Raw genomic sequence first — 15,379 nt, forward strand, 5'->3', positions numbered from 1 at the left:
TGGTGTTCTAACATATATACACTGCTCAAAAAAATAAAGGGAACACTTCAACAACACAATATAACTCCAAGTAAATGAAACTTCTGTCAAATCAAACTGTCCACTTAGGAAGCAACTCTGATTGACAATCAATTTCACATGATGTTGTTCAAATGAAATAGACAACAGGGGGAAATCTTTGGTGATTAGCAAGACACACTCAATAAAGGAGTGGTTCTGCAGGTGGGGACCACAGACCACTTCTCAGTATCTACGCTTTCTGGCTGATGTTTTGGTCACTTTTGAATGTTGGTGGTGCTTTCACACTCGTGGTAGCATGAGACGGACTCTACAACCCACACAAGTGGCTCAGGTAGTGCAGCTCATCCAGGATGGCACATCAATGCGAGCTGTGGCAAGAAGGTTTGCTGTGTCTGTCAGCGTAGTGGCCAGAGCCTGGAGGCGCTACCAGGAGACAGGCCAATACACCAGGAGATCCCTCAGGAGACCATCAGGAGCATGCCCAGGTGTTGTAGGGAGGTCATACAGACACATGGAGGTCACACACAATACTGAGCCTCATTTTGACTTGTTTTAAGGACATTACATCAAAGTTGGATCAGCCTGTAGTGTATTTTTCCACTTTAATTTTGTGTGTGACTCCAAATCCAGGCCTCCATTGGTTAATAAATTTGATTTCCATTGATGATTTTTGTGTGATTTTGTTGTCAGCACATTCAACTTTGTACAGAACAAAGTATTCAATGAGAATATTCCATTCATTCAGATCTAGGATGTGTTATTTGAGTGTTCCCTTTATTTTTTTGAGCAGTGTATTTTACCTGCTGTAAGTACTGGCTTTAGACTTGACTATATGAAAAGTTTGAAGCTTTATGTGGTAAAAACATTTTTTTTTGCAAATGTTTGTTTCTTCTTCCTGAATTTGTCATTTCATAATGATGTTACATATGTTTACTATTTTTGTACTTTATTCTTTAAAATACTAGAGTTTGCACATAACTATATTTTTGTCTGTCTTATTCCACCATTTTCACAAATTAGATCGGATGTATGATCAAACAGAAACTCTACCTAAGTAGCATTTTTACCAAATTTATTTAACAAAGAAAGAGATTGATGATCGTCACTTAACCAGCTTTATTATGACCTTGCAAGGAACAACAGTTTTACAGCAGGAGGCCATCGTATATTTTCTTACTAGACAAAGTAAGAGAACTCTCTGATTCAAGGTAATTTCTAAGGATTTTAACCTTGCACAGTGTGACATAAATCTTATCTTATACTTCAGCCCTGAGGAGCCATCTCTCAGACTAAACAGAGCCATCTGCCCCGAACCATGCCTTAAAAAAAGCTTGCAGCAGGGGAACAAGACAGGGGTTTGAATACTTATCAGCTCGCGTTAACTTTATATGTTGTTGCTGGGCTGTATTTGTTTTATGGTGGGAAAAAAAACAAACCCCCAACTCTGAGGTGTACAGAAGAAACAGCGCCCCCTGCAGTCACAGATTAAAACGGCTGCAGAATTAGGTGCCTGTCTATGAATAAAATAAAATAAAAAATATATATATGTAACCCATCTTGTTCGTTCTGATCCAGCAGGCTGACTTCACGACAGACACATTCTGGTTCTCTGTATTTATTCTAACAAGAGACAAATAAACAAGTTGGTGGTTAGCAGCTCCAGCAGCTTCTGGCCCACAGTAACAGACAGCAACAGAAAAAGGGGCGAGCTGACTGTGATCGTATAGTAATTTTAACATAAATGTACATCAATTTTCTACATTATATTTAACACAGTTAGCAATGAATACATATATTGTGGTGAACGAAACAGAGTACACACAAATATTTAACATTCAAAGACTATCGTACAATTGGCAACTGAATTGTTACTTTGTATCAAATAGTAAAACATACCTAACAAGAGACAAATAAACAAGTTGGTGGTTAGCAGCTCCAGCAGCTTCTGCCCCTATACTTTAAATAAAATACAATAAATAACTCTAGACAAACTACTGAGTAATCAGATGAACAGTTGATAAAACAGTTAGCAGTTGTAATATTAAACACAGCTGAAATACACAACATGAATTACAATAACAGTTTAAAACATTTACAAAATATGGCAAAATCGAATATGAAAAAATTTATATAATTAAATTAATCTAAAATATATGTCCAAAAAAATCATATTTGTTAAGAAAACACAGAGCTGATCCTAATATATACCACAGTAACAGACAGCAACAGAAAAAGGGGAAGAGCTGACTGTTACTGGTTGCTATGGTAACCACCAACTGACAAGAGTAACATAAAAAATGTATATAGCAATAAAAGTCAGGAAAATTTTTTATTGTTGATTAAACAAAATGAATTTGAAGAATAAATAAACCAATTTTGACAAACTTCACATCAATAGTGATGTTAAAATAAAACCCCATTACACACACACACACACATATATATATATATATATATAGATATATATATATAGATAGATAGATAGATAGAGAGAGAGAGTGTCAGTCATTTTCTACCGGTGGTTTCACTTCTGTTTAACAACAATTTGGTTTTGTTATTCTAAGCACAAAAAGAAAAGCAGATATACATTTCTGTAAATCAATTTATGGCAAGAAAGATGTATTTGAATGTTAGATTTAGCATTTTTAAATGTTAATCAAATAACCTCTTGTTTTCTTATGTTGTGTTTTTCATTACAGGTTTGATTAGAAGATCTAATTACCATAAACACACAGACCACCGACTAAGCACACACACACACATGGGGGCGTCCCACTCAACAACTTGTAGCGCTACACGCAGCGTGTTGCCGCTAAAGTTTCACGGCACGCATTTGGTGCGTCACTAACGTTACTTCCCGTTCATCCAGATTCCTACACAGCAAGAAACAAGACAACAGCTCCGGGGTCCGAAGTAGGTACGTTTAACCAGCTGTTTACAATGAACCGAATATGCTTGAAGGACTGGACTGTATCGGGTTCGTGGGACGTGATCGGAACACAGTTGCACGCCGCGGACTCCTGGGCGGTTAGGATTTTCCACACTAAAAACGGCCGTTAAACATAGTTGAGACGGTTCATTTCTCCACTTCCTTTGGCGGATGTTGTTTCGTTGTTATTTCTGCTGTTGTTGAATGTGAATTCATGTTGTGTGTAGCTGTTTTACACGCTTTATGTACTTTAACGTGTTCTCGGTGACGGATATCCGGAGGAGAATCAGTAAAATGTGGGAAAAATACCACAGTTTACGCTGGATGTGATCTGTGAAAATCTCAGTAAGGCTGAACCACAGACCACTGTTTGTTTCCTCATCCGCAAAAGTCGTCCTTGAGAGGCGCTTGTTTACGTCTCATCGCAAAGTATCATTTAATCGCCTTTCGTATTTGTATTTTGTATGTTTTTCGACACAGAAACTACGGAAGGTCAAAAATAATTTTAACCCAGAAACTTTATGCTTGTTAGATAAAAAAAAAAAAAATGCTTCAGAAAAGCAAACCAAGACAGGAAAGGATTTTGTTTGAGCCAATATTCAAGAGTTTTCAGTTGTTAGGGGTTTAAACTGCAGCGCCATCTAGTGGTTACATTTGACAGGTATCCGCATCTATCTTTTACCCGGGCGTCCAAATAGTAAAGATCCTTAGACATGCATGCAATTTCTGCCCAAATATTTCATTTAAACCAGTAATTAAACTATTAAGTAGACAGTTATTTATTCTGTACTAGACTATATGCAAAGGTAAAAGCTTTTTTGCGTGTGTTTGTTTATTTTTTAGTCAACTTTAACTTTTAGGCTTTATTTACTGACATTCAATTTTTATGTAGAGTGCTATGCAAAACTATTCATACTCCTTGAACTTTTTCACGTTTTGTCACGTCTGTGTTTCGGTATTCTGAGATTTTATTTTAGCGAGCAGCACAAAGTACAGTGTAATTAAATAGGAAACAAGGTTTTCAGATTTTTTTATTTTATTACTAATAAAATTCTAAAAGAAATACGGCATGTGGCTGTAGTCAGCCCTTCAAACCCTAACCTTTCAAGGTCAATACCCTACAGTTTATTCTCATGTCCTTTGCAGTTTCTAGCAGGTTTTCTTCAAAGATTGCTCTGCTTTTAGCTTCATGCTTCTTCCAGTCAACTGGGACCAGCTTCTTTGTTGCTGCTGAAGAAATGCATCCCACTGCATAATGCTGCCACCACCATGCTTCACTGTAGGGATGTTGTGTTTAGGGTGATGTGCATTGTAACTCTTCTGCCAGCAAAGTGTCTTCTACATGTTTGCTGTCTCCCTTACATGGCTTGTGGGAAACCGCAAACAGGACTTCTTATGGCGTCTTTTCAACAATGAGTTTCTTTCTCCCACTTTTCCATAAGGGCCAGATTTGTGGAGCAATCAACAAATAGTTGTCCTGACAACCAATTGTCCTACCTGAGCTGTGGATTTGTTTAGTAATGTTCTCTAAACCTCTGAGACATTTACAGAACTACTGGACGCTTACTTTGATTAAAATACAGATGGATTCCATTTACTTCTGAAGGCAGGTATTTGCCCTGGATTTTAGTGTTATCGGAAATAAGGGCCTTTATACTAAATCGTGCTACGCTTTTCAGAATTTTATATTTAAAATATTTGAAAACCAATTAACCTAACAGGCATGTCTTTGGACTGTGGGAGGAAGCCGGAGTACCCGGTGAGAACCCACAAACTCCATGCAGAAAGACCCCCGGTCGGGAATCGAACCCAGGACCTTCTTGCTGCAAGGCAACAGTGCTACCAACTGCGCCACCGTGCAGCCCACAGGGTTAGGTTAATTGGTCACTCTAAATTGCCCTTAGGTGAATGAATGAGTGTGTGCTTGGTTGTTTGTGTGTTGCCCTGCGATGGACTGGCGACCTGTCCAGGGTGTATCCTGCCTCTCGCCCATAGACTGCTGGAGATAGGCACCAGCTCCCCCGCGACCCACTATGGAATAAGCGGTAGAAAATGACTGATTTGAAAACCATGGCTCTTTTTCTTTCCTCTGTATAATTATGTGCTACTTAGTGTGGATGTATCACACAAAATCTCAGTAAAAACGTTTGTGGTTGCATCACAAGAAAATTTGAACAACTTTAAGGGGTGTGAATACATTTGAAGTGAACGGTAATGAGAACTTATGTGTAAAAACTGTTAGGTATTATTTAGTCAACTCAGAGGCAAGAACGATAAAGAGTCAGTTTTACTTGCAGCAAGTGTAGCTCACTTTGCAGTACAGACTACAAAGTTTTGACACCCTATGTCTTTATTTATATGCTCTGGGCCAAACACAGTTCAACAGACAGTTCAGACAGGGTGTGTGTGTGTGAGGCTGAGAAGAGGCTGGTTCTCACAGGATGCCATCCAGCCTCTGATATGTGTGTGTGTACAAATAGATAACGGAGATCCCACACACAGGGAGGACTGCATACCAGAGCATGATACAGAGCAGAGTGCAGCTGCACTCAGCACAAAGTTTTTAAATGAATGATAAGTTTTCGCACCATCCAACAAAAACGTCTATTTAGGTGGCAGAATCATCAGATCCAAATCCGTCTAAAACATTGATTACAAGGCAGTGAGATTGTAAATTTTGGTCACATTTTAATGAGTTTTAAATCTGTTTTAAATTCACATGTTAATTTTAAATGGCACACTTTGCTGAGAATTTGCTTTTTTAAAATTGTTATTTATGTATATGTAACAGGTTTAGTGGTAATGCTTTAATTTTCTGACATGAAACTAAGTCCAATCCTTCTAAATATTTAAATATAGATGACCCTTTTATGCTGCAGTTGATATGGTAAACAGTGCATGTAAAATAAGGATTGTGATATTTTCTGGCTTTTTGTTTTTGTCTGAGCAAAACCACAGCCCTTTACCTAAAAAATATTCTTACATCCCTTCAATGTTTTTGTGTACAGGTGGTGTTTCCCTGACCTTGCAGGATGGATCCAGGTGGGCTTAAAAAACAATTTCCTTTACGGTTTTGTAAAAGGTTTCTTCTGATTGTGTTTTTTTTGTCACACTTGGGTGTTTTACATCATCAGATACATTATAATATCAGACAAAGATAACCAGAGTAAATATAAAAGAAAAATGTTTTGAAAATGATCACTTCATCTATGAAGGGAAAAAGCTACCCTTACCAACTTGGTCTTTCCTTCTCTATAGAGAGGAAAGTAGAACATTTTGGTTGGTGTGTGTCACGTTACATCAGGTGTAAACAACATTTCGGAAAAAGCACATCATAGCCACAGTAAAACACGGCAGTATCAGTGTGATGGTCCGGGACTGCTCCATGACCTAGATGGCTTGTAGTATAAGAAGGAACCAAGCATTCTGATCTCTAGCAAACACTCCTGAAGGAGAATGTCTGCTCATCGGTTTGTGACCTTAAGCTAATGGGCGCTTGAGCTATGCAGCACCACACTGATCCAAAGTTTATCAATATATGGCTCAAAAAAGACTGAATACAGGTTTTATGAGTGGCCTAGTCAAAGTCCGTACTGAGATGTTGTGTCGTAATCTTGAAAAGCCTGGTTATACCTGAAAACCATCCAATGTGACGGAATTTAAACCAAATCTACAGATAGGGCTGGGCCAAAATTGCTTCACAGGAAAAGACGTACAGCTAGTTATCACAAACGATCATGGCAGTCTTCTTAAGTTTAGGGGCATTACCTTAGGGGCCAGGTTGGTTTGGATACCTTTTTTCCCCTTTAATAAATGAAGTTATCATTTAAAAGTTGCTTTTGAAAATCTACTTTTTATCTTTGTCTGTTTTTTTTTTATACGAGACTGATGATTTGAAACATTTAAGAAACCAACAGAAGAAATTTATAAGGGGGGCAAATATTTAAATACTATACATATGAGTTACGGTGTGAAATTTGTTTTTGTGAAAAGATGTTTCTTTGATGCTTTCAGGAAAAAGCCAGCTGCTGAATTCTCTGAAGGCCTACCTGAGCAACAAAACCAGATTACAACCCATTATTGGTCTGTAGCAACAGTTCATAGTTTGTTTCAAATGTGCCCTTTGTTGGCTTTTTCTTCAATAGACCTGCTGTTTTGTCCATGTTTAGGCCTGGGTACTATTCTAGAGTGTGTGAATGTGAGTTCACGGATCAGAGAGACACTGTACCTGTGTGAGGTGTGTGCGTGCAGACTCACCAAAGGTGACATGCGCAACCACATAATGGGGAGTCACCACAGATTCAATTACATTGTAAGTTCTTCTCAGGAAAATAGATTGTTGCATGTTTCTGATCTGCTCTGAGTTGTTGTTGAACATGAAATGTTCTGCTCGTCAGAAAGCCCGTCACCCCCACTTAGTGTCTAAGTGGCTGGAGAGCCCTGACCTCTCTAAGATGGCTTGGCCTCTGATGGAGTTGGCTAAAGTGTTGGAGAAAAAAGAGGGACCAGGACATGTCCAAGTATGCTATTTTGCACCGTTTTAGTTTTTTGGCTCCATACAGATTGGTTCATATCTTGTCCCTTTTTTTTTATGAAGTTCTTCGAAGTTCAAGATGAGCTTTACCAGATGATGGCAACACAGAGTGAAAATCATGGTTGGTATTTGTTTCTGTTTTTACGCTTTCGTGTGTCTCATGTACATATATTTTTCTTGTCATTTGGGATATCGTTTTCTCTTCTACACCACAGCAGTAACTCTGATGAAGACCTTAAGACAACAGCAGGCTGAGTTGGAGATCTTTTCAGAAACGAGACCTTTGCATTATCCCGTTGTGTCGCATAGGATTGTTTTGCCTGATCGCAACCAACGAGAACATCCAGAGATGTTTGACAGGGCTGACATGAAATCATTTCAGTTCTCACAACAAACAGAGTCAAAGGCATACTTACAAAACACATCAACACCACAGTTGGAGAAGGTCCAGATGTTGGCTGAGCCCTCTGTAGAACTGGAGGACAGCGGTGGAGTTGTGCATGACTTCACTGGAGCCAAGCCTCTTATTGGTGAGCACAGATTAAGTGTCGCTCCAAAGCATTCTGTTGGAGTGTAAACATTTAAGTAAATGATTTTAGTAAACAATCGTGTTTTAGCAAGTGAATAATTACACGTGAATATAACCACTGATATGGGCTGGAACAGAGCCCATAATGTCTTTGTGCTTTTTGTTTCTATTTTAAGATGGGTACGAAGATCTAAATCCATAACGGATTTTCTCTAACCCAGAGATGGTTCAAATGAAAATAAAATGCCAAATGTATACATACACCCCCTTCTGGTTATATGTCCTTAGCATTTCACATGTTCTTACAGCCAAACCGCATGCTTTTTATATGCATCAAGGCCCTGGAATGCTTCTATATGGAAATTTGACCACCAATCTAGTAAAGTTTATTGAAATTGGTTAACATGAGTTTCTCGGATCATTACAAAACCAGTTTGGATGTTCAAATGTCTAGTTGTTGATTTGAGCTGAATTTGAAAAGTTAGGAGATCTTGCATCCCCATTATTCCACGTTCAGCACCACTGAAAGGCAAACAAGACCCTCAGCATGATGCAACCATCACCATGTTTGACATCTGGTACAATGTTCTTTTTGTTCTGAAAGCCTAACTTTGACACTGCTATACATGCTTCATGTCATTTTGTGCAAATAACCCATTTCCCAAGTTCACTCAAAACAAAATGCCAAAAGTGAAAGGAAAGATTTTTCTACATGGAGGAATTTTTTTCTCTACATAAAATGTTAAACTAGTTGGTTAAAAATAACTCCAACCTATGTTTGCTCCAGGTCTTGGCCGTGTGGTTGAGTTTAGAAGTGAAGACGGCTGCTCATATTGTTTCTTATGCCACTGCTGTCGCATAAGATCCACCAAAAAAGACATGATTGATCACCTAACCAGCTCCTCTCATTTGGTTAACTACCTGGTGAGTTTTTTTTTTACATGCATCATGTATAATTACTGCAGGAGGTAAAATACATATTCCTTTGTGTAGATGGAGATTTATCCCAACCAAATAGAAGCTTTGGGTGAAGTTACTGAAGATAACTTCCAGCTTCAGTCACTGGCTGCCAGAGTGGAGGAAGAGGAGGGCAGAGGAGAGATGAAGGTATTTACCTAGGCTGTTGTTGCTTTAGTGATGCTTGAAACGTTTCAAAAATAAATATATCCCAAAATAGTTTTAGAAAATGGATGAGGACAGCGAAACTGAAACAAATAAGATAAAATTACCAACATATCTTTGACTAAGATGACATTCTAGATTCAGAGCTGTTGTTTTAAAATATATTTTTATTTTTTGTAATGCATTCGGTAAATAACGATAAATGTCAACCAGAGCAAATCGGCTTATTTGAAGGAAAATAGATGTCTTTAAAGTGTAGATTTCACCAATCTGCAGTTAGGCTTTAAAAAACAATGGATGAAATTTCTCACTATTGTTAGCCTTCCTAAAGTATCTGACCAACATAAATCACTCAGAGAGGAGGATGAGGTGTACCGTAGGTCACAAGCACATCTCGAATCCTAGTCTGTCTTCATGGGGCCGCTGGCAGGAGAATGCCAAACACCGTTTTTATCTAAGCTCACTCTTTTTAAGGCCAAAAGTTTAAAAAAAATTAGTTTTGTGGACAAAACTGTACAGTTATACACTCACCGGGCACTTTATTAGGTACACCTGCCCAACTGCTCAGTAACGCAAGTTTCTAATCAGCCAATCACACGGGAGCAACTCATTGCATTTAGGCATGTAGAGATGGTCAAGATGATCTGCTGCAGTACAAACCGAGCATCAGAATGGGGAAGAAAAGTGATTTAAGTGACTTTGAACGTGGCATGGTTGTTGGTGCCAGACGGGCTGGTCTGAGTATTTCAGAAACTGCTGATTTACTGGGATTTTCACTCACTCAAGCTGATAGAAAGGCAACAGTAACTCAAATAACCACTTTGGACAATAGAAGATTGGAAAAATGTTGCCTGGTCTGATGAGTCTCGATTTCTGCAGCAACATTCAGATGGTAGGGTCAGAATTTGGTGTCAACAACATGAAAGCATGGATCCATCCTGCCTTGTATCAACGGTTCAGGCTGGTGGTGTAATGGTTTGGGGGATATTTTCTTGGCACACTTTGGGCCCCTTAGTACCAATTGAGCATCGTGTCAACGCCACAGCCTACCTGAGTATTGTTGCTGACCATGTCCATCCCTTTATGACCACAGTGTACCCATCTTCTGATGGTTACTTCCAGCAGGATAACGCACCATGTCATAAAGCACAAATCATCTCAGACTGGTTTCTTGAACATGACAATGAGTTCACTGGACTCAAATGGCCTCGAACAGTCACCAGATCTCAATCCAATAGAGCGCCTTTGGGATGTGGTGGAACGTGAGATTCACATCATAGACGTGCAGCTGACAAATCTGCAGCATCTGGGTGACGCTATCATGTCTATATGGACCAAACTCTGAGGAATGTTTCCAGTACCTTGTTGAATTTATGCCACAAAGGATTAAGGGAGTTCTGAAGACAAAAGGGGTCCAACCCGGTACTAGCAAGGTGTACCTAATAAAGTGGCCGGTGAGTGTAGATCTTTTACATGAGAGAGTAAAATTGTGGATTTTAGCTTAATAACTTTTCAATCTCTCAGTTAAATGTGGCGGAGGTAGTATCCTGCAGTAATTAATGGAAGAGTAATTTCTGAGTCAAACCATCAACCTTGACCTACCTCTCATTCACTGAATGTTGGAGATGGGCGGCAAACCCTCCTGTTCTTTTTTCTAAAATGATGAATTAAAGTTATATTTCACTGGTTGAAAGGTTTCCTATCTACCTCTGGAACCCATGTACACGTCTGATGTGAAAATGGCCTTATGTAATATACTAAAGTTGTGATTGCACTCGTCTTAAATGTCTCATGTTCCCAGGTAGTAAATGTACCAGAGTCCATCTGTAGTCAACTCACTGGCAAAAGTTACCACTGGTGTAAGTAGAGAGGACTTTCATTTCTTTGCTTGGCAATAAACCTTCTGTTTCTTTAGCTCCATCTCTGCTCTCACAGTCTGACGCGTAAGCATCGGTCTATCTTTTTGTCTTCCTTCTGACTCCATGATGGGAACATGTGGCTGGTTAATACCTTGTGAAGTTGCAGGTTTGAAAAATGTCTGCCATGCAGCTTATTTTCTATATCGGGGGTGACACACAGACTATCTCCATAGAATAGCTTACAGTATGAGTGACTTTTGACTGCAGTGTTGTTTTAATACAGACATTTATATTTAATTGAAAATGGTGAAATCTATGCTCTTATTTTCTCAGCGTTTTATGTCTTTACAAGACAAACATGTTCCTTGCAAAAGTATTCCTACTCCTTAAACTTACCCTGAAGTTTGTTAGTTTTATTGTAATGCCTCTGGATTTTATGTGCAACAAATAGTAGTTCAGAATTGTGAAATGGAAGGAAGAAAGGATTTCTAAGGTTTTTACAACCCATAACACTAAACAAAGTCCAGTGAAACCAGCTGACTTCAGACGTCACCTAACTATTCAAGAGAGTCCATCTTTGTGTAACTTCATCTCTGCGAAGGCCTCAGAGGTTTGTTAGAGAACATTAGAGAATTTGAACGCATCATGAAGAACACAGCAGACAGGCCTTGCAACATGTTAACCAGATCCACAGCTTAGGTGGAAACATCTGTTGATAGGACAGCTATTAGTCATGCATCTTACAAATGTGGCCCGTCTGAAAGAAGGGCATTGTTGAAAGAAACCCCTAAGAAAAAGCAGTTTGACACAACCCATGTAGAACACAGAACCATGTTGAAGAAGGTGCTATTCTCAGATGAGACCAAAACGGTTTAGATCAAAGTGTACTCGTGTTAGAACAGCCCAGTCAAAGTCCAGACCTGAATCTGATTATGAATCTGTTGCTAGAGTTGAAAATTGATGTTCATAGATGCTCTTCATCCAATTTTACTAAGCTTAACCTATTTTACAAGACTGGGGAAGATTGTGGGAAATTATCAGTCTCTGAACGTGTGAAGCTTTTAAAGACGTAACACAAAAGTCCTGCAGATGTAACTGAAGCAAAAGGGGGGGCTCTACAATTTATTAGCTAAGGGGCTGAATACAAATTTATACCATGGTATTTAGATTTTTATTTGTGTAATAAATATAAAAAAACTAAGTTTTTCTTGTGGAGTGCAAGTATATCACCTTGTGTGGAAGTTTGTTAATAAAATGTGAGAAAATGGGGTGTGAATACTTTTGCAAGGCACTTTTTAAACCATCTGAGTCCAAATTCAGTGAATTTAGTATGATTCAGATTAAAAGGCTGTTTGCAAAGTGCAGTGCCATTTTATTTTAAATAAAATGTTTAAGGAAGTAGAATTTGACTTGCTGTCATTACAATCTATAAAAGGAGATTGACAGAGTAGCTCTGAGTCACTGCTGTTTGTCTGTTAAAACTATACTTAGTAATATGCAGTGTTCTCTGTGCTCTGATTACCATCACATGCTCTGCAACACGCTGGACGGGGTTTTCTGGGAATATTATACTTTAAAACCATCTTTGAAGTTTGAATACATTTTCATAAAATCAGACTACTCAAATATTTTTTGCGAATGTATTAAATTTTGATTTGTGGAACTAAGTATGTTTCTATTGCTCAGCTTTTTTTATTGTCAGTATACTTTTAACTGTTTGACTGAATTTTGAAGTTCAATTTCTTTTCAACCGTTTTTTTACTTGTCTCGTTTTACTAACTTAACACACTTTCTTTTCAAAAGTACTTTTATGTGCACTTTTTCTGTATATCCTTGTGGTTTTTGTTTTTTTGTTTTTCAAGGTTTAAAAATGCTTTCGAGTGGAGGGGAACATTTTACCCTCCAACAAAAAACAGAAACTGTCATAGGTGAGTCTTCTCTCTAATTATTGATACTTGTTACTTTTGAGATCATTTGCCTTGCCTATACATGCCTTTCAGGTGTGAACAAGATTACAGCTCGACATGTGCCGGAGAAAATCTCTTTAGTGATGTCCAAAAGAGCGAAACCAATGAAGAAGAGGAAGAAGAAAAAGAATAAGACTAATACTATGTTCAATGTGAGCTTGCCTCTTGGTGAAGGTGACCTGCTGCTGGAGAGAAGATCTTTTATCGTGAATCGGTCATCTTCATCAAAACTAGAACCAATTACATCACCCTCTGAGATAGTGGAAAATGGATTTCTTGCAGATAACCCTGTAAATCCTGTTGATACTGACTCAGAGCCACAAACCTCCCAACCAAAGCAACATCTCTACCAAGAAGATGCAGAATCTACTGAATATATGCCAGAGAGACACATCACAATCACAGTATTTCAGGACAGAGATGGTTTTGTTGATAACCAATCTGGACAAAACAAACCAATGGGATCTCAGGAATGCTCAAGTGAAGACTGGAAACATGAAGGTTTACAGTCCCAGAGTGGGGGGCTTTGTGTTGCTAGACCGCTAGAGGAGTGGTCACCCTATAACTCGTACTACGTAAAGCATCAGATTGGCACTGATCTGTGGTACAGTACAGCATCAGCTGGAGCAAGAGAGGAAGCATTGAGACAAGAGAGAGAATTGATGGAGGTAAACTTGAGTTCTGTTCAGCTGCATCAAACTCCGCAGCCATCATGGGGCGAAGAACGGCCTCACACTGACAGCATATGGGAACATCAAGTTGTTCCTTATTTAAAGGCTGCCAGGATAAACATGGAACCTTACCCAGGACATATCCCTGGGTGCAGCATTTCATCAGATTCTAGAGGACTGGGTCATGGGACTGAACCAGTCCAGACACACACAGAATTCATTACTGACCATCACCAAATGGCTCCACAGTGTTATACGACTCCTTCTACAACGTTTGAAGTCACCCCAATACAGCAGAGGTTGATGTTTTATGCCAACCATGGTGCTTTACCATGGGCCAACCCAAACTTTATGCATCCAGTCACAGATCATGGTGGTGGGGGATGGACTCAGACTGATGCTTCCATGCAGCCCAGGCAAGCTGTGCCTTATTGAGCCAGTCCTGATGTTTATTTCAGAGCTGGAATCCAAACCGAATAAAAACAAACTTCATGATTCACAGGAGATCCTACCACTCTGGGTTTTATGTAGGGTTAAAAATAAGAATCGCTTTTAAAATTTATCATCGATACAAATTGGAGTCCCCTAAACTAAAATAAAAATGATTATTGTTCAGCTAATCCCTAAACTGGAAATGATTTCTGTCTGAAGAACTGAAGAGACAAAAGGCCATATTGTGACAGATGTCATTGGATGTGCCTGGGTTTAACCAAACACCTGAACATGTACAAGATCTCACTAAGTATAAGACTGAGTGCAAACCAAAATTACATTTTATTTTTTCAAGTTCTGTTTTTTCTTTTCATCTTACCAAACTGCCTTACACATGCTTCCTCACACAATTGTTCTAATGTTGTTTTGTTTTAAATGTGCAACTCTTTATATTGGTTCAGATGTATTGTCACATAGAAATGTACTTCCAAATGAATGTCAATACTCACATTTTCTGAGTCATTGTTTTATTTATGCCATGACTACATTTATCATTTACAGCCTTTTGCTTTGAAAGTCTAGTCCTACAACAATATGCTTGGTTGTGTTTTGTTTTTAGGACTGTATGCCAGATTTAATATATGCTGTCAATGCTTCTGCCATTCATTTCAGTTGTAAACTGCTTTATCAGTCCCAAAGGGAAATTAAGAATCTCTGGTAGTGGTCTGTGTCACAACGGGTCAGAAGAAGCCTCTGGCTGAAGACACGCTGTTGTTCTGTTACATTCTGGTGAAGAGCATACTCAGGGTTGTCCATTATGATCTTCATTTTGTGACAAAAAAACTTTGCACAATTATCACTAGATGTGATTGATTCAAGATTGATCATGCAGATTGTCATGATCCTAGTTTTTGCATATAAATTTCCACCATTACATACATGTCTCACAAAAGTAAATACACCACTATGTGAAAATGTCCAAGTTGTGCCCAAAGACTCAATATGTTCTGTGGCCATCATTATTTTCTGCACTAACTCTTTTGGGCATGGAGTTCACTAGAGCTTCACAGGTCGCCGCGGGAATCCTCTTCCACTCCCCCACAACGACGTCACGGACCTGGTGGATGTTAGAGACCTTGTGCTCCTCCACCTTCTGTTTGAGGATGTCCCACAGAAACTCAATGCGGTTTAGATCTGGAGTCGTGCTTGGCCAGTCCTCACCTGGTTGCCGCTCATACGCTCAACACCATCTGAAGCTAACAATTTTACCTTGTTCTCATCAGACAACAGGTCATGGTTCTAGTAATCCATGTCC

General features: G+C 38.9%; 1 protein-coding gene and 1 long non-coding RNA gene across 7 annotated transcripts; one reads left to right on the forward strand and one right to left on the reverse strand.

Annotated features, from left to right (window-relative positions):
• Positions 1-1,122: 1,122 nt before the first annotated feature.
• LOC124879849 lies at positions 1,123-2,325 on the reverse strand. The gene is made up of 2 exons (XR_007041135.1): positions 2,230-2,325; positions 1,123-1,972 (listed from the first exon to the last, which is right to left on the reverse strand). It is a non-coding gene; the product is annotated as an uncharacterized LOC124879849 (long non-coding RNA).
• A 212-nt stretch (positions 2,326-2,537) lies between these two features.
• On the forward strand, positions 2,538-14,574 carry si:ch211-199g17.2. 6 transcript variants are annotated; one of them, XM_047383256.1, is made up of 12 exons: positions 2,759-2,938; positions 5,959-5,992; positions 6,965-7,033; positions 7,120-7,262; positions 7,348-7,470; positions 7,548-7,605; positions 7,703-8,014; positions 8,801-8,937; positions 9,007-9,120; positions 10,937-10,994; positions 12,857-12,922; positions 12,995-14,574. In XM_047383256.1, exons 2-12 carry the CDS (start codon positions 5,983-5,985, stop codon positions 14,065-14,067), a joined length of 2,163 nt encoding a protein of 720 aa, XP_047239212.1. In that variant the 5' UTR covers positions 2,759-2,938; positions 5,959-5,982; the 3' UTR covers positions 14,068-14,574. The 6 variants fall into 6 exon arrangements, 5 of the variants coding, with proteins under 5 accessions (XP_047239214.1, XP_047239212.1, XP_047239209.1 ...); XM_047383253.1 differs by having other exon boundaries at positions 2,762-2,938; positions 7,700-8,014; XM_047383254.1 differs by having other exon boundaries at positions 2,762-2,934; positions 7,700-8,014.
• Positions 14,575-15,379: the final 805 nt, after the last annotated feature.

Source organism: Girardinichthys multiradiatus, chromosome 13 (assembly GCF_021462225.1).
Source record: "Girardinichthys multiradiatus isolate DD_20200921_A chromosome 13, DD_fGirMul_XY1, whole genome shotgun sequence".
Taxonomy (NCBI): Eukaryota; Metazoa; Chordata; class Actinopteri; order Cyprinodontiformes; family Goodeidae; genus Girardinichthys; species Girardinichthys multiradiatus.

What these genes read in the sequence shown, in the direction of transcription:
- si:ch211-199g17.2 (XM_047383253.1), top strand. An exon ending in CAGATTACAACCCATTATTG is followed by an intron (nt 7,034 to 7,119) that starts GTCTGTAGCAAC and finishes GTCCATGTTTAG; the next exon opens with GCCTGGGTACTATTCTAGAG. An exon ending in CTCATTTGGTTAACTACCTG is followed by an intron (nt 8,938 to 9,006) that starts GTGAGTTTTTTT and finishes TCCTTTGTGTAG; the next exon opens with ATGGAGATTTATCCCAACCA.